This window comes from Trachinotus anak, unplaced genomic scaffold (genome assembly GCF_046630095.1).
Source record: "Trachinotus anak isolate AG129_WGS33_773 ecotype Australia unplaced genomic scaffold, CSIRO_AGI_Tana_v1 ptg000019l, whole genome shotgun sequence".
NCBI lineage: Eukaryota > Metazoa > Chordata > Actinopteri > Carangiformes > Carangidae > Trachinotus > Trachinotus anak.
Genome location: NW_027273870.1, coordinates 2685001 through 2712306, shown reverse-complemented (window position 1 = coordinate 2712306; position 27306 = coordinate 2685001). Strand labels below are relative to the sequence as shown.

The 27306-nt window shown below is 40.8% G+C and overlaps 2 protein-coding genes across 2 annotated transcripts in view; one reads left to right on the top strand and one right to left on the bottom strand.

The window, feature by feature from the left end:
• LOC139636208 (zeta-sarcoglycan-like) overlaps positions 1–708 on the bottom strand; it is a 313032-nt gene extending 312324 nt beyond the window's left edge. The window contains exon 1 of the mRNA XM_071504046.1: positions 15–708. Coding sequence (XP_071360147.1) covers positions 15–53 — 39 coding nt within the window. The 5' untranslated portion in view covers positions 54–708. The remainder of the gene's footprint in view (positions 1–14) is intronic.
• Positions 709–6602: 5894 nt separating this feature from the next.
• The window catches only part of tusc3 (tumor suppressor candidate 3), a 69921-nt gene continuing 49217 nt past the window's right edge, over positions 6603–27306 (top strand). Inside the window, exon 1 of the mRNA XM_071504044.1 lies at positions 6603–6758. Coding sequence (XP_071360145.1) covers positions 6654–6758 — 105 coding nt within the window. The 5' untranslated portion in view covers positions 6603–6653. The remainder of the gene's footprint in view (positions 6759–27306) is intronic.

The following is a 27306-nucleotide window of genomic DNA, read 5'->3' as shown; positions in this document are numbered from 1 at the left end:
TGCGAGCGCCTTACCTTGAGCGCTTCTATATCCAAAGACGTCGACCGGTCCATGTCAGAGAGGGAAGTGCTGCAAATCAGTCACGAAAATAGAAGTCCCACGGGCGAAGAGGAGAGGGAAAGAGATTAAAGACTGAGACCGAGAAAGTTGGGATGCTCACTAGAGTCTCAAACTCTGCTGCAACATCCCCTGGATCAGTGACAGGACCGGGTTATTAATATTCCACCACGGCGACGTATTTTCTCAGTTTCATTCCTCCCGGTGGGTCGCTTGGTAAAATCAGGACTCCATAGCACGGAGGTCCCCCCTGCCTCCGGTCCCCGGTTTGTCCGTGCAGGGGACGAAGGGAATGGAAAATAAATAGGAATAAAACAGGATGTTTCGAGCTGTGCGTCTTTTTTTGTTTTTGTTGTTGTTACATCTGAGTAAGAAATATCCCCCCCCCTCGGCTGGAATGAAGCCGGGATCTAGTCTCTCCTGTCAGTCCTGAAACGGATAAATGCCGTTATATCCCGCTGGATCCCAGTATATGTGAGTGTGGTGCTGTGTCTGCTCTGGTCGGCAACTGGAGAAGAGTCCGGATCAGACAGCTGATGGTGTGCCTTGCCTGGGCGACTTCCATGCGGCAAACCGCCAGAGATACCAGCTCCCCCCAAAAGAAAAGAGAAGGAGCAAGAGAGAGAGAGAGAGAGAGAGAGAGAGAGAGAGGGAGAGAGAGAGAGAGAGAGAGGGAGCGGGAGGGAGAGAGACCTGGTGGGAGAAATACTGAAGAGAGGAGATGAGGAGAGGAGAGCTGCGAGAGTTGAGACGATAGGAGAGAAGGAAGGTTTATGCTGTATATTGTTCCAATGACTGACGCACCGGTGTGTGTGTGTGTGTGTGTGTGTGTGTGTGAGAGACAGAGAGGGGGGGGGGGTCTAATCAAGTAGATGAATCGAAAATGCTGCTTTGCCACAGAAGACAAGGCAGATTTAAATGCAGAGGCTGTTGGAAGGCTGTTGCAGAAAGTCTGGGTTTGCTGCCTCTGAGAGAGAGAGAGAGAGGTATACAGAGAGAGAGGCATGTTTATGTGTACCTGAATGATTAGCTGATACAGTTATATTTTGCTGTATGAATATATCAGAAATATAATCACAGAGTAACTGTGGAGAGAGAAAACAGATAAATAGATTCTATTTCTAGAGAGACTGAGAAAAACACTCTGTCTTTCTTTCTTTCTTTCTTACAGTTTGTCTTTCTTTATTTCTTTCTTTCTTACAGTTTGTCTTTCTTTTTTCTTTCTTTCTTTCTTTCTGTCTTTCTGCCCTCGTTATAGTGTACATTTTTCTCATCCTTCCCCTGCATAATATGGTGTCGCCGCCTGCCGACCACCAGGGCTTTTTATTATCTGTCACACACCTTTTGAATAAGGAGAAGAGCAGAGCAGTGGAGAGGAGAGCGGAGCAGAGAGGAGGATGAAAAGAGATTAAAGAAGAGGAGGTGACAAAATTATGAGTGGAAAGGAGACAAATAGAGAACAGTGAGGAGGAGAGAATGTAAAGAGAGGAGGGGATAATAGAGGATGAAGGGAGGTGTGGTGAGAAAAGGAGGAGAGGAGAGGGGAGCGGAGGAGGTGGGAAGCAAAATAGATGAGGGGGGAGCAGTGGAGAGGAGAGAAGAAAAAGAAGGCTGAGGAGAGAGAAGGAGCAAAGATGGTGTGGTGACAGGAGAGGCAGGAGACGGGAAGAGTGTCGAAAGATTCAGGAGAGGAGAGTAGGAAAGGAGAGGAGAGGAGGAGATGATGATAAAAGGAGGAGATGAGACAAGAAAAGGAGGAGAGAGGGTAGAAGGAAAAGAGATGAGGTAAGGTGATAAAAGGAGAGGAGTCGAAGTAGGGAGAGGAGAGACACTATTCATGTCCGTCTCTACAGTGTCATTCTCTGAGTGACAAGTCCCGACCTGCAACCTGTTATTATTTCAGTGAAAGGCAGACTGCTTTCTCTGTGATACACACACTTAATTTTGTAATATAATGTCACAAAATGAATAGTGTGAAAAAAATAAACAATAATTTGAAATGCCCCACAAACAAATTAAATGTTGGAGGACAGATTTTTTTATATTCCTTAAATCATTTAATACCACACTATTTATTTGATGACGTGCTGATTGTGGTGTGCAAATCTGCAGACTTCTGCTCTCTTCAGCAGCTGTATTTTGCTCATAGTAATTTTCACCCCTGTCCTCCTGACCTATCATATTAGATATGATGACTACGGGCGAGGCAAGACAGGTAGGGTATGCTGAATAATGTTCTCTCATAGACTCAGACTTCCTCTGCTAGCCAAGCGGAAAACACCTTGCAATGCTGTAACAAGGAGGGATATGATTATCACTGCACCCAATCATATTCTGCTGAGGATTTAAACCAGCACGAATTATCATCCATTTTAGAATTGATATTTCATGTAAATTCTGTAAGTCTGCAAAACCCAAATATTAGCTGTTTCAAAACGGTGTACACCAGTTCATAACATATAATTAAAAGTATAGAAGTGAAGAAAAGTATCATGGGTATAACGGACCGCAGGATATCCGAAAACAAATGGATTTATGTTTGTGAGTTTGACACAGCCAAATGTACATTGTCAGAGAGACTATTTATTTTGTTTCAGCACTATTTTATTGATTCACAACCTGCACGACTCCTGCAAGATGTCATCATCCTTTTTCTTCTGCAAAGATTCCTGCTGCAGCTTGAAAGCCTCTGCATTAAGGATCATTTCAGTCCTCTGTGTTACGCAGCTATGATGTCCTATAGGTCTCTAGTGCAAACGGCTGGTGTTGAATTTGACACATTCGTCTCTGAGACGGTGCACACACATGCGTTCACACTGAGGTACTTGATGAACACGTACACATAGGTAAACACACACGCACAGCTATAGGCCTATTGAATTGCACACAAGAGAACACAGAGGAACATTTGTTGAGGGAGTCAGTCAGAGATAACGAACATCATATTAATGAATGCCTTACTCATTCTCTCTGCTCCTTCCTCTCTCTTTTCTTTCTTAGCTCTCTCGATACATGCCCCTCTCTCCTCCTCTCTCTCACTTCCCCTCTCACTGTCGGTCTCTCTGCCTCCAATCCCTCTCTACCCCCAGATCTCTCTTGCTCGCTCTCTGTCTCTCTCTTTCTCTGTTTCCCTTTTGATGTTGCACTCTCTCAACCTCTCTCTTTCACTTGCGTTCCTTTTCTATTTCCTCCTCCTCTGTAACTCAGGGACCCCCACCACCTCCACCTCCCCACCACCACCTCTCTTTCTTTTCTATAAACTTTGTGCTGTCGGGCAATTAATCATTTTTCCGAGGCCTCGTTATTTTTTATAAGGGAGCGGCTGACCTCGGATATGGGCACCCAGTCCTGTGCCAGCTGGAAATGACATCACCCATCTCTCCCCTCCTTCTCTCTCTCTCTCTTTCTTTCTCTCTCTCTCTGACTCCAATCTCCCCTCTACCTTTCCCCTGCACTTTAAAACACCATAAACAGTTTTCTCTCCTTCCATACTGTCTCTCTCTTGGCTTTATATCTCTCCTGCTTGTGAAGATATGCAAATATACAGAATCCCCCTCACTTGTATCAGTGACTTTATTTCAAAGCTAAAGCAAAGACAGCTAAGCACTGTACTAAATCTAAAATGCTTTATGAAAAAACATGTATTTGTCACGTGAAATGTCATTTCAAATAGGCACATGTGGTTTTCACATGTAAAACCATGGCTTTCACAGTTGCCCTCCTTTTTCTATGGGTCTCTCCTCGCTCCTTCATCATGTTATACTGACTGTCTCCATCCTCATGTGGTATTTTACCTGCCCCACTACTCTCACGAACCACGATGCAGCTGTGCAGTGGCAGTAACAGGCTTCTCTGTCTCTCTCCCATCCCTCTGCTCTCTCCCTCTCACAATGCTCCTCTAGGCTGTGATCAGATAGGAGCTTTATTCTTCTGCTCAAATGCAAAGTGCAGCTGTTTGCTTTGCTAGCTGCAGAGAGAGCAAAAAGCTCATGGCACAATCACATTATTCTTGTTGCCATGCAGCACAAAGTTGGACAGCAAACTTGCAAGTTACTGGTTAGCATTAGCTAGCTAATATGTGATAACATATTGGATGCACATGAAAACAGAGATGAGTTAGTGGTTGCTTTTCTTGTTGCTTAAGAAGAATGACTGAGGGAGTTCCAGATTCCCTCAGTAAACTTAAGAATTGTTTATTTTCACGAGTACTTCATTCATTCATTAAAGGCTAATTAGTATTTGGGAGAAGAAAGGGCTATGTATAGTTACAGACAAAGGCAAGGCAAATACATTCATCTTTTAATCTATTTTAGATGCAATCTTTGGTACAGCTTATTAACTTTTGTGACCTTCACATTAAAAAGTTCAGTGACTTCAGTGCTGTGTAATAAACATATGAGAAAATCCCAAGCGAATCATTTAACAAATATTGCGACCAAGCCCAGCAAGTCTGGGAATGTTTCCATGACTGAGCTGCTATAGAGTGAATGAACTGTGGATTAACAAGACTGCAACACGTACTGATTGTTTCACAGTGCATTGGCTTTAATATTCCAACATGCGTCTCATTTCAGTTGTGCATGTGTGTGTGTATGTGAGAGAGAGAGTTTGTGTATGAAACTGTTCATTCTTTCATGCACACATACATATACATTCCAGCAGGTCATTAGACCTTGCACAAGCCATTCATGCATCTATTACTGGGCCATTAACCCCCCCACCCCCCCACCCGCTTGCTGGAAGGATCCATTCTCACAGCCTATTTTGCTGTAACATATCAGCGCACAAATGGCCATCTACCATAACATCTACCTCAGTGTCCAATTACATTGATTTTGTAAGCAGTGTTTTTCATAGCTGCTTTCTCAGGTTGTACATTAGCACTCCCTGCATTGCTGAGAATGTCCAGCACTATTTTAAACACATTTTTGCGTGATGTGCATTTTTGCGTGATGTGCATTAAAAAAGTTCCAAGGGAACTGACTTACAAGAATGAAAGAAACTGGCTTTTTTGTCTGTATTTGTTGTTTGTCTCTAAGGCTTTCAACTGGTCTCTCTGCACATTTTCAACACGATTTACTACCTGAGAGTACTATTATCTGGCTAAGAGCTGAATTGAGTCAGTAGAGTGTGTACCACCTCAGTAGGCATGCAATCTAAAAGTTAGACAGGTAAAGTAAAGTAGTAAAGTAAACTAGATTATGCACTTCCTCTCCGTTGCCTCTCTGTTGCCTGGGGAATTATGCCAAGTGGCCAGAAAAGTAGAAAAGCATGTCCAATGCAATGCAATTCAGTACAATATCCACCGTGAAAGGCCTAATGGTCATTTTTTTCTGAGAGTGTGTTAAGGTAATGCGGCTGTAGTTTCTTGTGGTGTTGCATTATACTGAAAGGTGCATAACATCTATATGCATGTTTCAATTACAGTATCAGATAAATGAAAAAGCCACAGTCTGCACTTAGGGGGACAAAGGCAGCCAGCGCCATCTGTGACTGCCTCAGCCATGGATATGACCCTCAGACAGGTGTGGAAAGTTTTATGCACTCACACAATATTACACACAATATTTATTGCAAGGCTAATGTACTGCATTACATTAGTCACAAATTGCTTAGGTGTAATTTCATGGAGAGACAGGGAGAGAAGTCATCCCCAATGGTTTCACATAAATCATTTGTCCCCCTCAATTAACTCTATCAAGTGTCTGTGACAAGCTCACCCCTCCCAGAACATATGAGTGAGAGAAATAGAGAGGCAAACTCTGTGGTCCTTGGTTCAGGCATCACATTCGTTCACACTTCTGACAAATTGTAGGCCCAACTGCAGACCAGGGACTTAATCAGGGGAAACTTTCACTCAGTCTCTTGTTCTGAGACTGAAACACATTCACAATAGAAAATTAACAAAATGAATTAATCTACACAATGGCAGCATGTTGATTAAAAATAATATTGCTAATCTTGTATTGTGAGTTGTAATGAATATTCATAGAAAACTCTCTGTCAGCTGATGTGGTTCAGAAAAATGATAGAAACAGGTTTAGTCAAGCTAACATGATGGTCTCTGCTTTGGATTCTGACCAGAAATTATGCATTCAATTTTTTATACAATCAATAGTCAATCATCAGGGACAAAGTGATTTGTTACTGCTTTTTCTAGTTTCTTTTATCGGTCTCTTTTTTTAATTTTTTTTTTTTACAGATACAGACACAGATCTGAATTTGGCCAACAGCTAACTTGCCCTGTTCTCAATACAGTGTTTAGGATCCTACCATCACCATCCTACCAGGATGTTAAGGTAGGTACTATGTAGGCGATACTGAAGTGTATGCGATGTGATATCATTACATATTTGTAAACACCCACCTGTAGTTACTGTGGTTTTAGCAGCTGCCATTATTCTGCCACTGTTAGTTACACGTACATTCTCCACACTCTCCATGGTTGGCATAACATTTACGACAGCGTCGCTGTCAGTCTCAAAAACTACAAAACCCAGAGGCGTCGGCGCTTCAGTTCTCTTTACGTTGATTGGTTGGCTCAGAATCCAATCCGCTGGCAGAGACGTGTCTCTCAGTCAGAGCATCCTTCCGTCATGGCGCCTGTTTGGACGAAAACCTTCGCTAACCTGACGGTTCTGTCTGTTTTCCTGCTGCTGCTGCTTTGTCTGCCGCCCGGGGGAGGGCAGAAGAAGAAGGAGGTAACACTTCAACCCCGTGAATTAATTCCTTGGTGATTATTGTTGTGCTGTTTAATGAAAGGCGTGTACAGGTTGAATGTGCCGATGTGCGTTCAACTCATGAGGGTTAGCCAGAATAGACAGGAAGTTGGTCCGGGCTAATCTCTGGTTATGTTGTCTCTGGAGAACAATGATTGCTACTTATATCATGTAAATGAAAAAGGCACGACGTACATGTTATCATTTTCTATATCTGTGGCGTGTGACTAAGCTTTGCTCGCTTTCTGCATGAAATTTACGTATATGGTGGCCAGGCATAGCAAGCTAACTAGTTAATCTAGCCTAGCTACTCTCCTGTAGATATTGTTCTTTGTCAAAAACGCTGTTAAGTGGGGGACCACCGCTAACAAAGCCTACGTGTTTACACTGTTTATCCTTAATTTGCGTTTAGATTAGCTTCGCTACTAAAAACATCACGGCGTTATCGCCAGCGATGATTTTATTTTGAAAATCGGGAGTGCAGGAAGTGCTTTGTTTTACGTTTCGGCATCTTAATGGTGATATTAGACGATGCTCCCGAGCATCACACAATAACCACAATAAAAGCTAGCTGCCTGCTACCTGCATTTACGGTTGCTGCACAGCTCCGGAACAGGCGCATTTTACCACTGCGTATTTAGTGTAAGAGGCTGTCTTGTGGTCATTTTATCGAGGTGAAAGTAGGTCTGTTTCAGCTCGGGAGGAAGCTGCTGTGGCTTGCTTGCTCGATCTGACATGTACCACTCGGCTGAAAGAGCTGTGCCTGTTCACCTGCTTTTGTAATGAGTCGACCGCAGTGACTTGAAATATGCTGCTGGTTATGTTAATAATATGCACCCTTATGATAGACTTGTCACACACATGCAGTATATATTGGTTATAGGTTTGCTTCTAGTGGTGTTACAGCAAATATGAGTGTGTACTGTTTTGCATTGAAGGCCCAAAAGAGAATGAAATTTGTTACCCACGCAAACTGTGATGATTGCACAGTATCCACCACTATCTTTTATTCATATTGTACTTTGTCAGATATGTTTATATGGTGATATGAAACAGCATCTTTGTTTTATTAAGGTATGTGCTGGTGATTCTTGCTTTTTTTAAAATTGATATTTGTTATATATATTTTTCTTTATTTTAAATCATAAATATCACTATTAATTTACTATACTATACTATACTACACTATACTGTAGTATAGTATACTACACTATACTGTACTACACTATTCGTTTTAAGATGAAAGTAGATTTTTTAATTTAAATCTTGTGTATAGTAGTTTGAAAAAGTAATCTTAAATTGAGGCTTACAGTTAGAGCAGCTATCTCACGAAACAGCTCATTTGTACAGTCTCACTTTTTACCTGTGATACCCACATTTTGGTGCCTTTACTGGCATCTAACAGGAGCACCATCTGTTGTGTACAAACATCAGATTTCCACACATTTATTTCAGAAGAAATAAAAGGTGTGCATTTCCTTATCATAGTTTGGTAAAGCACCTGGTAATGGCAGGTCCTATGATGCACTGTGGGGCACCTCTCCTGCATGGCTCGTGACAGCACTGTTAGCTGGAATGGCAACCACATTGGATGGCAGCACACAAAGTGGTGCCAGTGTCTGCAGTCAGTAGTGTAGCTATGCAGACTGGAGTATGAAGAGAAACGCAGTGAAGACAGAAGCATCACATTGCTTTGCTCTGCTCTATCCAGCAATGACACAGCAAAAGAAAAAGTCTGACGCTTCACCTATTAACATGAGGTTCCAATCAGTTTAGTGGGCAGCCTTAGTTTGTTTTAATATCCAGCTATGGACCAAGGGCTTTGAATCAAGTCAGAGTGCCGTTGTAACTTTACAGTTGCAACGCCTCATCAACACCTTTCTTCTCAGATGATTTTGCATACAAATAGAAAATTGATTGAGTGGACAAATTGTGGAATGAATAAATGAAGGAATGCATGGACAAGTACATGACAGGTGAACAAATATTTGAATGAATGAATAAAGAATTGAATGTGTCAACAAATGAACGATCAAAGAGCTGACTGAGGGGAAGAATTGGTGACTCTAAATTACCCATAGGTGTAATGTGAGCGTGACTGGTTGTTTGTCTCTATATGTCAGGCCTGTGATAGACTGTCGACCTGTGCAGGGTATACCCCACCCTTGCTCAATGTCAGCTGGGATTGGCTCCTATAAGGATAAGCGGCATAGCTAATGGATGGTTAATGAGTGAACGAATGAATTTGCTGTATACACTTCATTTATTCTAACAGTGATTTGATGGCTTGCATGGTGTATGTATAATTAATGTGTCACAATCTCACTTCTTGTGATTTAAACAATTTATTTATCATGTCTTGGAAGATAAAGCACAAAGTGCCAGTGGCCAATATATTTAAATACATATATTTACATTTTCTTGATGCAAAGTCTGTTCCATACATTGACCAACATCCTACTTAAAGTAAAATGTCTGTCAAAGCTCTGTGGGAGAAATTGTGTCTGTGGATGACTGAAACCATATTGCACTGTCTCTAACAGTTGCCATTAGAATTTTAAAACTTCAGTTTTGCTGACATTAATGAACACTTCCTATTTTTAACCTTTTTACCCAGGGACAGTCTGCTAACATCAGTGCTTATTTTCAGCAATGCCTTGCTTCACATTCACAAAAGTACACCAGGGAGCTGCCCATTATAGCCACAGTCTGCTGTTAGGCAGTGCCCGGCTCAAGGACACCTCTACATTATCTAATGAGTGACAGAAAGAGCATTTCTCAATCACTTACCCAGCTGAAATTTGTCCAGCTATTATTAGTTTGCGTCTCTGACATTGAGACGACTGTCTTTAAAACTTTTGAGTTAAATTTTGTTAACTTTGGTCCATCCAGTCTGAAAGATCTGAGTTTGACTCTGCAGACAGGAGCTAGGCACACATACTTACGCGAGCACACATAGACGCACACGCAAACACACACAGACATACTTTCAATGAGCCACAGGAGAGATATTGAAGGGTTATAATGTGAGAAATGTACTTTCCCCGTTGGCTGCCTGGGGCCATGGCAGAGGAGGTGGAGGAGGCAGAGGAAGATCTTATTTAGCTGAAAATGGACAAAATGGTGAAGCAGCACTTTGTATTCATCTCACCAACTTCGGCTGTCCCTCAGTGCCCTTCATCTTGCCCAGGCCACCATATGCTTTAACTCTAAGCTGTAGGGCCAGGTAACATGGGCTAAAAGTTATAATAAAGGCTGCTCTGAAACATCAGTTAAATCAGTATTTAAATCCTAAGTTAGTAGTCAAAGCTCTGTATATTTATGTGTTTGTAGAGTCCCATTCCCTCTCCTTTAAAAAAAAAAATATATATATATATTTATAATGACCAAGTCACAGGTTCATCAATATAATAACTGCATAATTATTGTAATGCTCTAACCATATGTAGTTAGAATGACATGGCAGGCTAGATCATGTCTGTTTTTCACTGGCACACTAGATGTGTTTTAGACTGCGTACAGACTTTTAAAACTCTGGCATCAAGTTTGATGTCATGTAGGACTTGCTGTTGTGTGGATTCACTTTTGTTGACCCCGTTTATAGTTTTACTGCTCATCTAACAAATAGGAGCTTAACTTTTAATATCTTCCCCTATTTATTACACTTTAATCGAGCAGAGTTTAAGACCAACTTCTATCAAGCATGAGTTTGGTCTTGGTGGCTAATTTAACATCATCTGCATTTGCTTTTACAGTAAATGCCTTCCAGTAATTCAGAATGAGGAGGCACCACTACAAGCTGTCTACATGAAAGTGCAGTAGAAAGTGTTGAGTTTGCATTACCAGTGCAATAAATGAATGGTTTCATTACAACTGTGGATCAAATGCAATGGTGTTCTCTCTGTAAAGAGCAGAAAAGAAGGAGAGAAACAAAACTCTCCACAGCCACTCTGCTACACAGGTCATGCACAGTTAGTCTTTTAAATACCTCCTGTTGTTGCCTGCATGAAATCACATCTTGGGCAAATCAGTTGACTGACTGCCTTCAGTTGAGGGTCCTCACTGACAGGACAGAATGTGCTGCCTTGGTAATCTTGCTTCATGAGTTTGCAATGGAATTTCAGGTCAGCATGGTACAGTACAACGGTTTGCAGCCAAAGTGTGCTGTATCATGCTGTTGGAAAATGGTATTACTGTCAGAGCCAGACCTCAGAGCAGTGATAGTGACAGTTTTTGGCCTCTGTTATTGATGCCCTAGAAAGTTTAATGTGTAACAAAGGACAGGACACTTTCTTTTTTCCTTATTTTCCTTTCCTTAGAAATAATCAAGATGGATGTACGTGTGGGTGGAATATAAATATAAATATGGAGTCTGAAATGGAGAAAGGAGAAAGTTAAGCATCAGGATTGTGACAGATGGTAAGAAGGAAAGTAATAAATTAAAAGAAATAAAAAAAGAAGAAGTTAGTGCAGCAGTGCTGGACCCTTGTCTTTTTAAATCCTGCAATATGCCCCTCAGGGAATGGAAGAAATAGTCATGGAGAGAGAAATAATATTTATATCCCTTCAATACTCCCTCGTTCATCACCCCAGCTCTGCTAGATATTATATCTAGCTTGTGTTGTGTTTCTGTCTTAAGGCTGACTACAGCACAAAGAAAGGACCAATGTAAGCACTTCCTATACCAAGGCATATGGAGTCAGGGGAGGTAAAGGGAGAAAAAAGTCCAGGGCAGCGAGTCTGAGGCAAGGAGAATTATATATCTGGAGAGTTATATATCTACAGAGGGATAGAGATTGCAAAGTAGTGGGCTTGCTACCACACCCAGGGACCAGTCTAATAAGTGGATCGGAATAATAAGATCCTGCTACCTCTGCACACAGAGGTGCAATAAAATACTGGGTAGGCCCTTCAGGGCATAACCCAGGCCACTTGCTGAGTTTAGACTGGGGCTTATGAAGCTAAACACTATGTAAGCACTATTGACTCTTGGTTTTCTAGGTGACCCGTTCATCGAAAAATATAGCATAGCTCACTGTCTACACACTGTGTCTTTCTGCCCATGGATTTTAGAGTGCAGACGTGTACTATCTGAGACAACATACCTTTTCCCCATTAATTGGATCCTTTAATGTATATTAAGCTTTTGACGTGTTTTAACAATGTGATCTCAAGGCATCGTGTTTAAATAACATGCCACTCAGGCTTTTTGCATGTCATGTCTATGTATTTCTAGCTTTAAGCATGTCATTTAATGCTGTTGTGGTTACTTTCAGGATTAGGGATAGAGGGAGAGTTAGGGGTTAGTCAGAAGAGAAATGACATGCAAAAAATGAAAAATGCATACTGATAACATGCAGAACCACTTAAAGAAAATGAGATGTTATTCGTATGCCAATGGTGGTTTTAAATGTATACACTGTGTAAGATAACTAGCATAATCTTCCCTACAACATCTGTGTTGCTTTACATTCTGAGCATGTTGTAGATACGCTATTGCTGGTGATCATACTGAGTTTTATGCAGTATGGTAATTTCAATACTGATGTGTGGCGTGTATTCATGAATTTGCCAGTCAGCTCCGTCTCCCTTGTCTTCCCTTGTCAGGAAACATAGAGAGAGGGAACAAGTGGGATGACAATGCAACAAAGGTTCCTAGCAGGAATTGAATTGTTGCACATGGTATACTAGACCAAAAGGACACAGGCATGCCCATCATTAATAATGAGGCCAGCACTTTCAGTAGACATTAAAGAAATATTTATCAGTCAGTCCCAGAGACTTTAAAGACTCCTTTCAACTGCTCCAAATGTTCCACAGACAAACATTTGGGTTTTAACATTCATAAATAATTAATCTGACCTTGGGGCTGTTGACATGTTTGTGTTTGGATGGATACTGTGTGACTTCAGCTAACATAGGTGCAACTGTTGTTGCTCAAACTAAACATTTAGTTTTACTTACTGCATTGTTGACCAATGGAGTTCAGACATACTAAAATGTTCTATATAGCTTCCATGTTAAGTCAGCTTTAAACTTTTTTTTTTAATGCTTTGTGAGGAAAGTGGATTGTAGTTTCAATATGGTCCCATGCCACGTAGGTACTGATGTCATTGTGTGGAGTTAGGATGAAGAAAGTTGTTAACTATGTGTGCACCTGCATATGTAAGTGTGTGTGTGTGTGTTAGTTACAGTCATCTGTCCAATGCCAGACACCACACTGGGTTTGATTGCTGCCAAATAGCGCTATCTCACTTTGTCTTTACATTTCTTTTTGTCTGCTGCACACCAGCCTTTTCCACTGTCAGTGCTCTCACTGAGACGACAGATTCTCCTTTCATTGTTTATTTTCCTCCCTTTTTTTTTCTTTTCCACCTACTTTATCACAGTCTGTTAATTTCTACCCGTTTCCAACTTTGCTAAATCGATCTTTTCCTATGGTCTCCCTCTTTTATGCATGCAGGCCAATGCTCAGTCTTGGCTGATTCTCTCCATCCCTTCTTTCTCATGAAAATAAATGTGAATGTTTCAAGGGTTCATGAGATATGAATAGTCTATCCAACCCTTTTCCCTTGTGTGTTGCCAATATAGCCCAAACTGCTGCTAAAAAGCAGCCGTAATGGTGCCATATTTTGCTCAGTGAAATGTTTCAATGTTCTCCCAGTGAATTCAGAGGTGATTTGTTTGGATCTCGCTCATTAGCCGTAGTCATCTGAATTATTGATGCAGTAGTGTCAGGCCTGCTTTCTCAATGACTGATGGCCTGTGTTCCCAAGTTATTTTCCTCCTCTGCTATTCCTCCCTCTCCTCCTCCTTTTTTTCCTCCCCTTTCCAACACTTCTGTAACTAATTTTCGGAGTGGCCAAAGGATCTCTATCTACCGCCCTCAGTCCCCTTGTCCACCCCTTTTTCCTCCCGTGTCACCTCCCCTGTATTTTTTTTCCTTCAACCACCTTCTCTGCACACCTCTTTGACATTTCTATAATTATGTAGTGTCATGAAATGATTTCTCTCTTTCCTTTCATTCTGTTCTCTACTTTTTCGTTCTATCAGCCCCCCCCCCCCGTCCTCTTTGCTCTTTTCTTCCCTCTCCATGTCCCTCCCTCCGAACTCTTTTGCCATTTTCCTGACATTTCTGAGGCTAATTTCTAGCCCAGCCCTGTTAAATCTGGGAGGAATGTAGGGTACGTCCTTGTTGTTTGGAGCATTACTTTCTTGATGCCATTAATCAGAGCTATAGCAACTTTCTCCTTCTGAAATGCATGCATGTAAGTTATCTTTTGCTTTTGCCTCCTAACTACTGAGTCAGTCATTTACTCTATCAGGATTTCAATCACTTACTCAATAAATCAGTCAATAATTTAAACAGTCAGCCATTCAATCAGTCATTCCAACACTTAACCACCATTTACTCAGCTAGTCATTTAATCAGGCAGTTGGGCTACTCCTCAATGTCAAATACAGTTTCCAAGTCTTTCTAGTTAAGTAGGGCTGCCCCCGCCCAAAGATTTTCCTGGTCGACTGATTGTCATTAGTTCAAGCCAATAGTCCAGTATTCATGCATGGTTATAATATTGATCTAGTTATTTACCTATATATTCTTGGGGGGCATCAAAAAGTGGTTTGAGTCCAGCCCTGAGAAAGGATGTCACAAGTAACACTCTTAACACTGTCCTCATTACACATAAATAGAAAACCATAATAATGAGCCTTTAAAGTATACATTTTACAAGGACACACACAAATACATCCAACTTGAGGCAAAATAATATGGAAGGATGCCTCATGTGAGCCAGTAATTCAACCTTATAAAAATCTTTAATGTACATAGTGATATGTTTCAATTCAGGATTTTCAACCTTCATTCGACCAACTCTGCACCTTTCTTGAGTTTTTGTGTGATGTGAACCTTGTAAACATGGGAATCTTTCCAATCTCTGCATATGATGTGAATATTAGTCTCTCAGTCAGTCACTGAGTCACTTCTGTTCGGCTGCTGAACTCAGGCTCGCTGAGCTCAGTGTTGTCTGGTGGTTGTGTCAGACAAACTAATGCTCAGATAGATAGTAAGACCTTTTAGTTACTGGGCAGTCTGTCTAACTGCTAATGGCTAACATACCTCTTCTGTGATCATTCATCCCTGCATGTCTTCATCATTCCTTATCTCCAGAGGGACATGTTGTCATAACAGTACCCATACCCGCATCTTTCTCTTCTGTCAGTTTTCTTCTCATCCCATTTTTCATTTTCTTTCTTTATCCCTCAACTTTTCCCGCTCGTCCCCCAAGTCCTCTACTCCGTTCCTCCCTTTGCTCCCCTCTGCTGTTCCCCCTCCCACCCACCCAACAGTGACAGGCCTTGCTGTATAGCTGATATGAGGTGGCATGCTATCCTACTGTGTGTGTCTGTGTGTGTCTGTGTGCGTGTTTGTGTGTCTGTCTGGCTTGTGGCTGATAAGACGTCATGCTCTTATCCTCCCAGACAGACCTGTGTCGCCATGAAGGTTCACAGGCCACACTCACATACACACACACACACACAGCTACACACAGAAATGCATACAAACACACAAGTATACATGTTACCACATATGCACTTATATATACACAGTCTTGACTGTGTACGAGGTTGTAAGATAGAGTAGTGCTTTCTCTAATGCTGTGTGTGTGTGTGTGTGTGTGTGTGTGTGTGTGTGTGTGTGTGTGTGTGTGTGTGTGTGTGTTTTTGTGTGTGTACATGTTGCCTGTCACAGATATCTGATGATTCTCTCTTATTAAACTCTTAGTCTTTCTGCTTCACTGGCAGAAAGCCTGTTAACACTCTGCACGGGGCTAAAGAATGTGTGTGTGTGTGTGTGTGTGTGCCTGTGTGTTTGTGTGTCTCTGCATGGTAGAGGGGCTGTCATAAGACTGCCTTATTGAAAACACTTGTCATAAGAGGCTAAGTACAGACGAAAAGGGGGAGTGAGAGAGGCAGATTTCTGTTTCCTAGAGTTCCGCCTCGTCTTGTTTGACCTGACGACTGTGCTCTTGTGGTCAGAGTGAGTTCTTGTTAGGTAAAGCTACACCTAGAAACAATCGAACTGGTTATGAATTATTGAATTATGTTAACATAGCCTTTTGAAAGTATTTATTTGTCCAGGGAATGTCAAGTAATCACTGTGGTCTTTCTAGCTCCTGCTTCTCATTCGCTCAGTCAAACACAGTCACACCAGGGAGACTTTGCAGCAGTATTATAGATGCAGCAGGAGGAGGGTGTGGTGAGGTGGTGGTGGTAGTAGGAAGGAGGGTGGAGTGTGGGGAGGGGGGGGGGGGGGGGGGGGGGGGGGGGGCTCGAACCTCTAGGCTTCGTTGGTTATTAAGGTAGAAAAATTCATCTGAAAGTGAAAGTCCTGAGAGAAGAAGTTAGAAAAGTGCTCTCCCTCCTCCGCCTGGTTGCATTGAGATTTATTAGGAATTACAATTCTGTCTAAGCTTGCCTGTCTAACTGACAGGTTATTTATGGCCCCAAAATAAGTTATTAAACACACACTACACACACACACACAGATACATGCACACATGCAGCGATACGGTAATATAACGTGATGAACTGAAGCGGTTTAGCATAAAGCTGTAGTCAGGATAAATGCTAAATGCCATTTAGCGTCAGACCTGGTCTCTTCCTCTCTCCCTCTCAATTTCTCACTTTCACTCCTACCCTTTTTCTCAACCCCTTTTTTGTCTTTACTGGTTTGTCTCTTTTAGAAAGTCACGTCATTGGAGTGGTTGTAAACATGGAGAGTACGACATTAGGACTATTGTATTTGTTGTAAGGCATTTAAAAGGTGAGGTCAGAGATTTGTTAGCAGTTTGATTGGCCCTTACCTTTCATTACACGATAAGCACTGTCTGTAAGTGATCTCTATAGTGTATGTTTATACTTATATTTTTATGCTTGTGTTTTTGTTAAATTGTGGTTCAGTGGTAAATATCAAAATACATTTCAGCTGACTATGTAAAAGCCAAGGCTTTACTTAATGTGTTTAATGTGATCACCACTCAAAACAGACCTTGTGTGCACTGTGGTGCCTAAAAATAGAAACAAAGCATGGATGGATTTTTCCAGAGAAAGAAATGTGGGCTCATAGGTTGTCAGTGCAGGCAGTGATGGAGTTAGTACATGGAATTAATTCATATTTTTATGGCACTCAGGTGTGAAAACGATGACCCTGATGTAATGGAAACCAAATGTCACTGTGATAAAAGTTTAAGCCACATGTATATAAGTTTCTCTTTGCTGATTTCACTGATCCAGGCAGAGCTTTAAGCCGTGTAACAACTGAATGTCAGTTATTTCAGACTGTGAATGTGATACAGTGATGGAGTCAGCAGCTTGCCTATCACTGCAAACTCCTCACCATCACGCTCAGGCACATCATCAAATTAGGAGGCAAAGTTGTTTTTCAGTACCTTCGACAAGCCCACCATCACTTCAGAACAGTTTTCTCAGAGTTGACAAACACCCAGCTGGAATGCAGTAAAAGCTCATCCTGATTCTAACTGTTGCCTTCACTCAAATAAACAAGGAGAGTAAAGGAGGTCTCTTTGAACAATGGCTGACAGATCATGTCTTTAATGAGGAGCTTGATTTGTGATGATTGGTGCTCCCCTTGTTTCAGCTGAGCAACTGGTGGTCACTCCCCTTTCCAGCTGTTCAGATTATTGACCAGCCAATTAGTCTCACCAGCCGAGCTCAGAGCACGATATGATTAGTGCAACTAGCTCACCATCTCCCTTGTGAGACTGACACCACTTTGCAGTTGGCGGTAAGACAGCTGCAGCTTGCTGGGCTAGAAGAAGTTACACTACTGTTACTACAGCCTGTAAGGCTGCATTCAGTATACTCGGACAGCAAGTAACGCTTTAATGCATGCATTTATTTTCCAGGCAATAAAGCAAGAAAGGTTCTGGACAGCAGTTTTTTTCTAGTGGTTTTATTGCCAGCTCATTCTGAAATGAGCTCTTTAGTCAGGGCATCGGCCCATTCAGGTCTAACTGCTTCATCAAACCAAGGTTGTGATAAAATGTCAGTGTGTCTGGTGGTCATTATGTAAGATGTTCACAGGGTGTCATGTTGTATTATATCTTCTCTCAGTTCTTAGTTTTTACAGCCTGTATGAACAAAAATCTTCCCAAAAGACACAGCCTTCATATAGCAGCAGTCTTCCTGTCCCTCTCTGGCTCCAGTTTTGCACTTTATTGCTCATGAAAAATAACTATGCTTTTCAGCCATACTTTTTTCCACAGATTGCACACCACTCATTGTTTTTGGCAGCCTGTTTACCTCAGATGAAATTCTATTTTAAGCTAACAATATGAGTAATAGGTGTTTCCTTTGCAAACTCAAGTCAGTAGTACTTCGAAGTCAGAGAGAGAAAGAAAAGCCAGGTCTGTGAGTCACTGAGCCATAGCACTTTGTGTTAGCCACTAATTTTTGCATGTAAATAAAATAAATAAAACCATATATGCAAGTAAGTGAATTTTATTAATTCACAACTCCAGAGAAAAAGACCCTTATATCCTCTTATAACCAATACTATGACATCTTGTCAGGAATAGCTAATCTTACAGACTGCATTCTGCTCATTGTTGATGCCAGAATATTTACCTGGGGTAAATTTCTATTTTAAGGTAACCCATATAGGTAGTTAGTGTTTCCTTTGCACAGTAAAGTCAGGTATGTGTGTGATATTTTTGGAGATTCCTCTCAGAAGCTGCTCTTCTTCTAATGGGTCTAGTGAGGCTGAATGCTCACCTAAGCAGAAGGAAATAACAAATGTGAATGGCTTATAAGGCTAATTAGGAGCACATTAAGCTCGCAGTTATTAGGCACTAATACTAGTGTTAGCTTCCAAAGGCTAATGAGATAGCATACAAGGCCAATTACACTTGTATTTTTAATATCCTTATACTGTACGCGCATTGTGTGCTTGGCCCTGACTTTGACCATTAAAAATGATCACTGCAGGCAGATTGGCACAGTCTGCATGGCGGACAGGTGCATAAAGTTAAAAGACAGAGAGAGAGGAATAAATGGAGGGTTTAGAGCTAAAGGTCACAGAGAAGTGAGACACAGTACAACTGGGAAGGAGAAAAGAGGAGGGCAGCTGACCTGGTAGTCAGACAGGCTCGCAACTTCATGACCTTTAGTGAGTCGAAACCCTTAAATCCACACCTCCACATTTTCTCTGTCTTTTGCTTTTCACATAAGCCAGCAGTTACCACCTTTGTGTCTCTTTGTCATCTTGGATTTCCTTTTGAAACACCAATTATTGTAAGGGTAAAGTACTGCAGAGAAACAAAGTGAATCCAGGTCAGTCCCTTCTACCTTGAAACAAGGATGTGACAGTTGAGACTCTTTTAATTTTTGTGTTTGATGGACAGAGCTCTCCAGTGGTTTGGCAACAATGATGAATACAACTGAATGTTTGCCTTTGTCACAAAATTGATTTTATAATGCAGGCCCCTTAATATTCAAACTTTTTGTACATTTTGATACCTGTTACATGACCTGAAATAAGCGTGTGTGATGAGGGTCTGGGAATTTGGCGTGGTGCGAGTGCTTTTTCATACAACGACACACTTGGGCTGTTAAGGCTGCAGGAAGCTATAGTTCCTTCCTAATAAAAAATCTTTAAAGTGAGCAATGACAGAAATTAGAATATTTGCATTAACAAAACTTAACCTTACCTCAAAGCAAAAGCTGCCTTTGCTCATTGTTGATGGAGATTAGTGGCTTCTTGGTCAAGATTAAAGGGGGGAAAAAAAGAGATTAGCACTGTAATAAGATCAACCCCGCAGTCAAATTATTGCAGCGTTGAGGTAATGCTGGCCCCTCATAACTCATATTTTATTATGGGTTACAGCACTTGTGAAAATAATTTTCACTTCCCCTTCATGTCTCAAGTTTCATCTCTTGAGTGTCAAGTCTTTTTATTTGGTGTAATCTAAATACTAAATGGAAGTGGACAGTACAGCATGTCACTTTGAAAACTCCAGCTAGTATTGTTCTCAAACTCAAGAGAGACTCTGCTTTGTAACATGATGGAGTTATAAATACAGTCAAGTTCAGCTAAAAGGGGAAAAAGTGACCGCTTCCCCTTCTTTTCCTTCTTTCTGGTTGCATCCTTTCATTTTTTAACTGTGGCTTTGAACTGGGCTCAGTGAGACATCCTTTTTCTGAAGTACTTCTGAAGTGTTTTTTCATTCTAATTTTATGTGAGATGGATTAAGAAGGATGCTGCTGTACATCAAGCTGTGCCTCATTTTCTGTTTTCTCTCCAGTGCTTGATTAAACCTTAAGACCACCCACAGATGACCTGCGCTACTGAAATTACTAAGCGAGCGGATTGAAAATTTTGGACTCTTCCTGCCTGAATCATTTGATCTCATAACGCACACACATAAATGTTTGAAGCTAAGCACTTAATGCAGGCAGACAAACACTTTGCACACACACAGCCATGGTGAGAGTGTGACCTCAAACATGCAGAGTCTGGAATTTGTGTGATTACTCAAACATTCATGGATAATTCTGTCCAGAGCAGCAAGTCGATGAAGATTTTACTCTAGCCCACTTCAGAGTAAGAGGGAGAGTGAGCTGAAGTAAAGATAATAAGGCGCGGAAAGACTTGATGGTAACATGTCCCCTACATCGTGATGAATTAGCCATGTCTCGGGGAGATGAAGGAGCCCTCATATTCGCTTTGTGTTCCTTTCAAATTCAAGAGAATGGCTCTTTGCTGCGACTGACACATCTCTAGGGCTTCATTTATGTCTTCTTTTTTAAAGCTTCCCAGTAGTTTTCAAACTAGTTCCAAGTACATTTTTCTTTATCTCTCTTTTTACCCTGCAGTTGGTTTCGATTGTATTGTTCTTTCCTTTTACTAAGGGCAGAAAAGCATCATGTTGGCTTTGCTTTGGATGCTTTCTAAAGTGTGTTTGTTTAATCTGAATTAGTTGCTCTTACCTATACACAACTAACTTACCACACAGAGGAACATTTTGTAATATTTTACCTCTGTGCTTTTTAAATCAGTTCTTTTAATAAATGTGTATGTATTTGCAGCGGCCATGTGGAGAAGTTGCATGGCTTGGCTGGTTTCTTATGTTTGCTTCCCTGGTGCCTGGCTCAAAGGTACCACAGATAGACAGAAACAGCATTTCTTAATGACCTGCTGTGCATTCCTGCATAACCTTATAAATAATCTGAATTGCTTTTTTCAAATCCTGAGATGCACATTTGTTTTTTTTGTTAGTTTGTTTTTTTTGTATTAAATTTTCACCTGATGATGCTTGCTGTCAGCTTACATGAAATCCCCCCGCAGATGTAAATCCTTGAGAAAACTAATTTACACACAGATTTGTTTTGCCTTTTTGTTTTTTGCCAGATAATTCTGCGCTTCCTTTGGAACCTCCTTTGGCTACTAAAAAGAATAAGTAAAATAGTTATTTTTTTGTTGGTTTGTTTGATTTTGGACCATTAAAAATAGGGGTGGGCGATCAGGCCAAAACATTATATGACTATCTTTTTTGGTAGAATCACAATCCATGGTGATCTGCATCCTTTTTCTGCTCTGATTTTATGCTGAAAATCATGACAGAAAGTTGAAATTCGTATCTTTCTGCTGCTTTGATGCTTGTTTCGGATGTTTATCTGCTTGCTTTCTTTTGTTTACGAATTGTATCACAATCAATCACAATTTTTGCTTATGGAGTATTCCTTTGGAGATCACTGTTGTTTATTTATGAGGTGCTATATGTCTAAGTATTTTCAATATTCAGTCACTGCTGTTGTTTTCCTACGGGCAGGTCCGTGTAACTCCATCGTCCTGGACTGCAGCTGGTGATGCTAGCTTTTGTTTTGCCCAAGTGGAGGACTGCTACATGTGCCACTACACCAAACCCTCTGGCTGCAGAGCAGAAAAAGGACTGCATTCACCAGCTGCAGTTAGCAGGCTCACTGTTAAACAATTAACAATAACAGCGACTGAACTTTTTAAATTAATTATCCAAATATAGCATCTTTTAATGACGCGATCTGTACAATTCATCTGAAAAGTAGATCATCGAGGAAAATCGTCCATCATATGAGATCACTGTTACATTTCTGTGCCTAGGCTTTAGTAACACAAGACTTGTCTACATTTGTGCATTGAAAAACATGCTTGAGACACTGGTATGGTACAGGCTGATTTGGAGCCTGAAGAACATAAAAAAAATTACAAACCTAAACTGTTACACTAGTATCATCTTTGCCCAGTAGCTGCCAGCAAAATCTAATTTTTGAACATGATTTATTATAACGTATTGCAACGATAACCATGTTTAGTCGTGTTTGGCAAAAATATTTACACCAGCTTAGGTATATTACCAGAAACACTGACATTGGCTGCGTGTCAGTGCTGCATCACAATATGCTGCTATTTGAATTTCTGTCTCTCTGTACTACTACTACTTTGTCCTCATTTATTATATAACTGTTTTGTTTTTTTTTGTTTTTTTTGTTTTAATTTTCTTTTTTTCTTTCTTTTTTGATTTCTGTTTCTCTCTTTGTTTTCCTCTCACTTTTATCTTACCCAGGTGATTTTCTTCTTTCTTCCCCATCACCTATTTTCCTCTCATTTTTTCATTTACTTTCCTCTCCTCCCTCCATCCCTTCATCTCTTGGCTTTATTGCAGGGGAACAGTATAGTGACCATATGCTCCCTGAGTATTTACGTTGACTCACTATTGTTTTTAGAGTGGGACTGGCCTCTTGCCCTGTGTGTCCACCCCTGGTTTTTATTGGGATGCCTTTATAACAAAATCAAACTGTGCTGATGCCCCATAAACCCAATTGGAGATCTGCACTTTCCCCAGAGAAATGATATCTGCAAACACAGGGAAAAGAAAAATAAAGGAAAGTGGGGTGAGTAGAGGTCAAGCAGAGTGACTAACAATTAGCTTCAGCATTGTGCTACTATTGTGCTACTAACAGATAAAATATTACTAGAATAAATTACACTCAGTGGTCTGTAGGTGGTCAAAGGACTGGGGCACCTGGTGTGGGTGTAGTTTGGCCACATTGTGCAATGCACTGGGGAGATGAATGAACAATGCTTTTCCTTTGGTCATTCCCTGCACAGCAAATAACTTGCTCAAACTGTGCAGGTAGAAATAACCATTAAAAGCTGAGTTGTGAATTATAAATGTTGAGAAAACTGAAGGACAATAGAAGGAATAGAAAAAATGTATAATATAATTAATTTTATGAATATGTTCAGCATTTCCATCAGAGGCATTATTAGACCCAACAGCTTGGGGTGTGCTTCAGGCAGTGATGTGAGCCCAGTCCCGGAACATGCATACATGCAGCACACTATCAATGACAGGTGCACAGAGAAGGCCAGTAAAGAGACTGACAGGGCCGGTATAACCTTGATGGATTTTCTGAACCGATGTGGTCGCCCATCACTGGGATTTCTATCAGTATGCATTATAGCCATTTTTATTGTGACTGTTACTGAGGAGGGGATTTTCACCAGCTGCACTTCATTTGAAGGTTTTGAACCAACATATGTCACTGGTGAGCATTTAACCATTAGATTTAGGTTTCCAACCAAACCACCCCAAATTCCCTGTTGCTTGGGCCTGGCGGTGGGTCAGCTTAGACCACCGGGCCCTGGAATACACTGGTAGAAACCCTGATGTTGTCTTAACTCAGACACATGAATGTTTTTCATATTTCGTTTGTGGTCACAATTGAGTTGCGTTGTAATGTGATGTTCTCCTCGTGAGAATTCAACCCAGCCACCAACACCCAGTGCATATTACATTTTATCATACTCACATTTTATTTCAGCTTCAAAATTAGACTTATATCTCCCAACTGGCATTTAAACTGTCTGGAAAAGTTGAAAAGTTAACTTGATAAAACTCGCAAACACCCTGAACCAACAAACACAAAAGGCTTAGACAGGCACCCAAGGGAAAGGATATGACAGAAGATTTAAAATGTCACATCATGTGCCTGGGAGGTTTAGAGAGAAGCTGTAATCTGTAAGCAAAAAAAAGACAAATCTTTAGATATTCTATAATCATCATGGAGAGGGACAACCGCTGGCACTAATGGGGGAAAGATATAAAATAAAATAAAATCACTGGAGGGTGATGGACTGGAAGACACACGGACAAAGGCAAGGGAAATATGCATTTATTTCAGATAATTGTCATTAGGCAGATAAGCTGACAAATCCTCCTTTCCCACCCCCCTCCACTGACAAGGCATGGTATTTCTGGGAATCATAGATTATGGGCTGACAAATGTGGAGCTGGTAATATGAAAGCATGTTGGTCAGATTTAATAGATGTGAGAGATGAAAACAATATTACTGACAAAGTGACTCACACAGACACACTGTGGAAATGTGTGGTGGTATATGTTCTTACTCTCTTTCTCCCTTTACTCACAGGATTTCACTTATTGCCTCCAATGTGGAATATGTGTGTGTGTGGTTGGTTTGTGTGCTAGAAAATAAGCAAACTGCACCAAGAGACATGTTTGCATTATGTTTATTAGGAAAGCTGAACTGTCGCTTTCTGTCTTCTTCTGCTCACTTGTCCATGATCATCTCTGCTCTGTGTCATCTTCACGTCCCCTCCCTTTATTGTCCGTTTTGTTTTTTCCATACATTTCCTCTCTTCTGCTGTATTTACTCTCCCCTTAATCAAATTCTCTCAGTCACCTTCTTCCCGTATTTCTCATTCAATCCTTCCCTTATGTTCCTTTAAAAAAAAATTATAGAAACGAAATATTTAAAAAAAACATCCAATTTCTGATTAATGTTGCCTTTTTTTTTCTTCCCTTCTCATTTGTCCTGAGCTTCCTTTGTGCATGTTTGCACATGTTTTAAGTATTTTTGGCTCAACTCAACATAGAAAGTCCCCAAGTCATCATAAGGGCACAATGAACAACACAACAGAAATTGACTTGCAATAAGTTTTTGTTGGTTTTTACAAAGTACTTCTTTGTGTGTTTGTGTGTGTGTGTGTGTGTGTGTGTGAGAGAGAGAGAGAGAGAGCGATAGACAGAGTGGGAGAGAGATGAGCCTTTGTTCCACGTTATACGAAGCCAATTTCCAGTAATCCCCCTTTCAATGGGAGAATTGGAGGAAACTGTATAGGAGCCTGATGGCCAAAGCTGAGACCCATTCACTTACAATAGGCCTCTGTTTAGTCCACTCAGAGCAAAGGATTGTGGACTGAACAAACACTTTTAGCTTCTCATGTGGATGGTTCCCAGATCAACTGGCTGGGGAAACCTAGACTGTCCCCAGTAACTACAAGCCAAGTATCGGGGGATTGTCAGCTTTTAAAATACCCTATTGACTCACTGTTTGATTAAATGACTCCGCTGACTGACAGACAAACTAACTAACCACCTGACTGCCTGCTTAATTCTCCAACTGAGTGACTGACATCAACTCATTGATTTACTTTGTAGCTGATTCGCTAACTAAATAAATAATCAACTGGCTGAGTGGCTGACCACTTTTCTGACAGCTTTTGGGCCGGCGGGCAGAGTGACTCTACGCTTGAGTAACTGTTTGGCTGATAAACTAACCGTCTTCTCTGATGCTCCCCCATAACCTCTTGCTGTGTGGTCATTAGTGCATGAGTCAGTTCTGCCTTACACTGCGTGTGTCATCCTCTTATCTTCCATCCCTTCATCATGTCCTTTCCTCACTCTCCATATCAGGTTCTGTTTTTTCTTTTCCTCTACTAGGTTTTTTTAATGATTAATTTTTAAATTTTTATCATATTTCTTTAACCGCTCCTCTTTATTTACCCACAATATCTGGTTTTCTGCTCACTGCAGTGACTTTGTATTGCAAGAAATGTGGAAATAACAGGGAGTTGCTGGGAAAAAAAGATAATCGGAAAAGAAAGATAAAAGACCATTGGAAATTATGTAGAAAAGTGGATATAATGAGAACAGAGAATGAGAGGAAAAGAGTAAATGGGGAACCAGAGAGAAATTTAGACCACAGTTCAGTGCTACTAATAAAGTCTTCTGCCTATAATGTGTGTGTGTGTTTGTGTGTGAGTGAGAGAGGTCATGACATTCATAGAGTGAGTAACAGAAAATCAGATGGATAAAGCAGGATATCTGCAGACCATTTGTGCATCTTACTCACTCGCTCTCACTTACGCACACACACACACACACACACTCTCTCACACAAACACACACACGCACATGCACATATACACACGGTAGATGTGATTCATTCTAGTGCCCCCTGTGCTCAGTGGGGTAGAAAATAAATGTTTTTAATGGTCCCGGGCTGTTTGGAGTGCTTATGTATTGTTCATGTTTGTGTATGTGGATCAGGTAAAGTAGGGAGTTATAACACTGATGTGTGGGAGTCACTTGAAGGTCTAACATAAGATATGTAAATAGCTCTGTGCAGGAAATGCTCATTAAAAGTGTTTTTAACTACTTTGTAGTTTACAGGCATCATTTACTCTTAATACGGACAACAGACATTACTGTGAGCACTCAGGCAACGGCCATATTTACCTCAACTAAAGGGCGAAGTAAGCCTTTATTTGAGTCTGTTCTTGTAGCTGCATGTATTTTATTTCCCATTCCCTTTGTTTTTGTTATAGCAAATTTTAGTAAGAAGTTTCCCTCTTTTCTTGCCTGCTTCTGTTTGCTGTATTAGTTCACTATTGATGCTCCTTACTGGTAATGCAAACTTCCTTCATGTTAAGCTGTTGCAATGGTAAACTCAGCATCTTTGGTCAGTTTTTTTTCTCAGTATAAAGCTGCTGTTCCTCAAACTCACCATTTCCTGATCATGTTTCACATTGAAAACCTACCAGTGTTTATAAGAGAAGCTTTTAATGTGAAACACCAGCAAAAGACAGATGAAAAACAGAGATAATTCATTGCCTGCCACCAAAGCGCCGTGAGTTCTGTCCTCTGACTGCATGAGTGGATTCTTATTAATTGGGAGACAGGGTGAGTTTGAGATGTGCAATTTTTTTAAGTATAGTCAGGGTAAAACTTTTTTGTTGCAATGAGAAAATTTTTGATACTAGCTTCTGGTAAATAATTTATTATTGGCTGTCATCATACTCAACAGTAAGTGCATACTCTCACTCAGTTTTAACATAAGATATAGACATTGCATTGTGGAAGTCCAAGGAGACCCCCGGTAGTGGACAATTTAAATCCCAAACTTATCTGGATGACAGCCCATCGAGTTCCTTGTTTTCAGTTTTAGTTCTATAGTTTCTTTCTCTGTCTTTTTTTCCCCTGACTTACTTTTTAAACACTTTTGGGAGAACAGTCCATTTTAAGACCTCCCAAGCAGCATCTTATGCTTCAAAACATGCCCTACATTATAACAAATATTCTGTCTGACCAGCTGCCCTGCCCTCCATTGTTCTTCAGCACCTTTATGATCACTTACACTTCCCTCACAAGTAGCAGTGTGTGT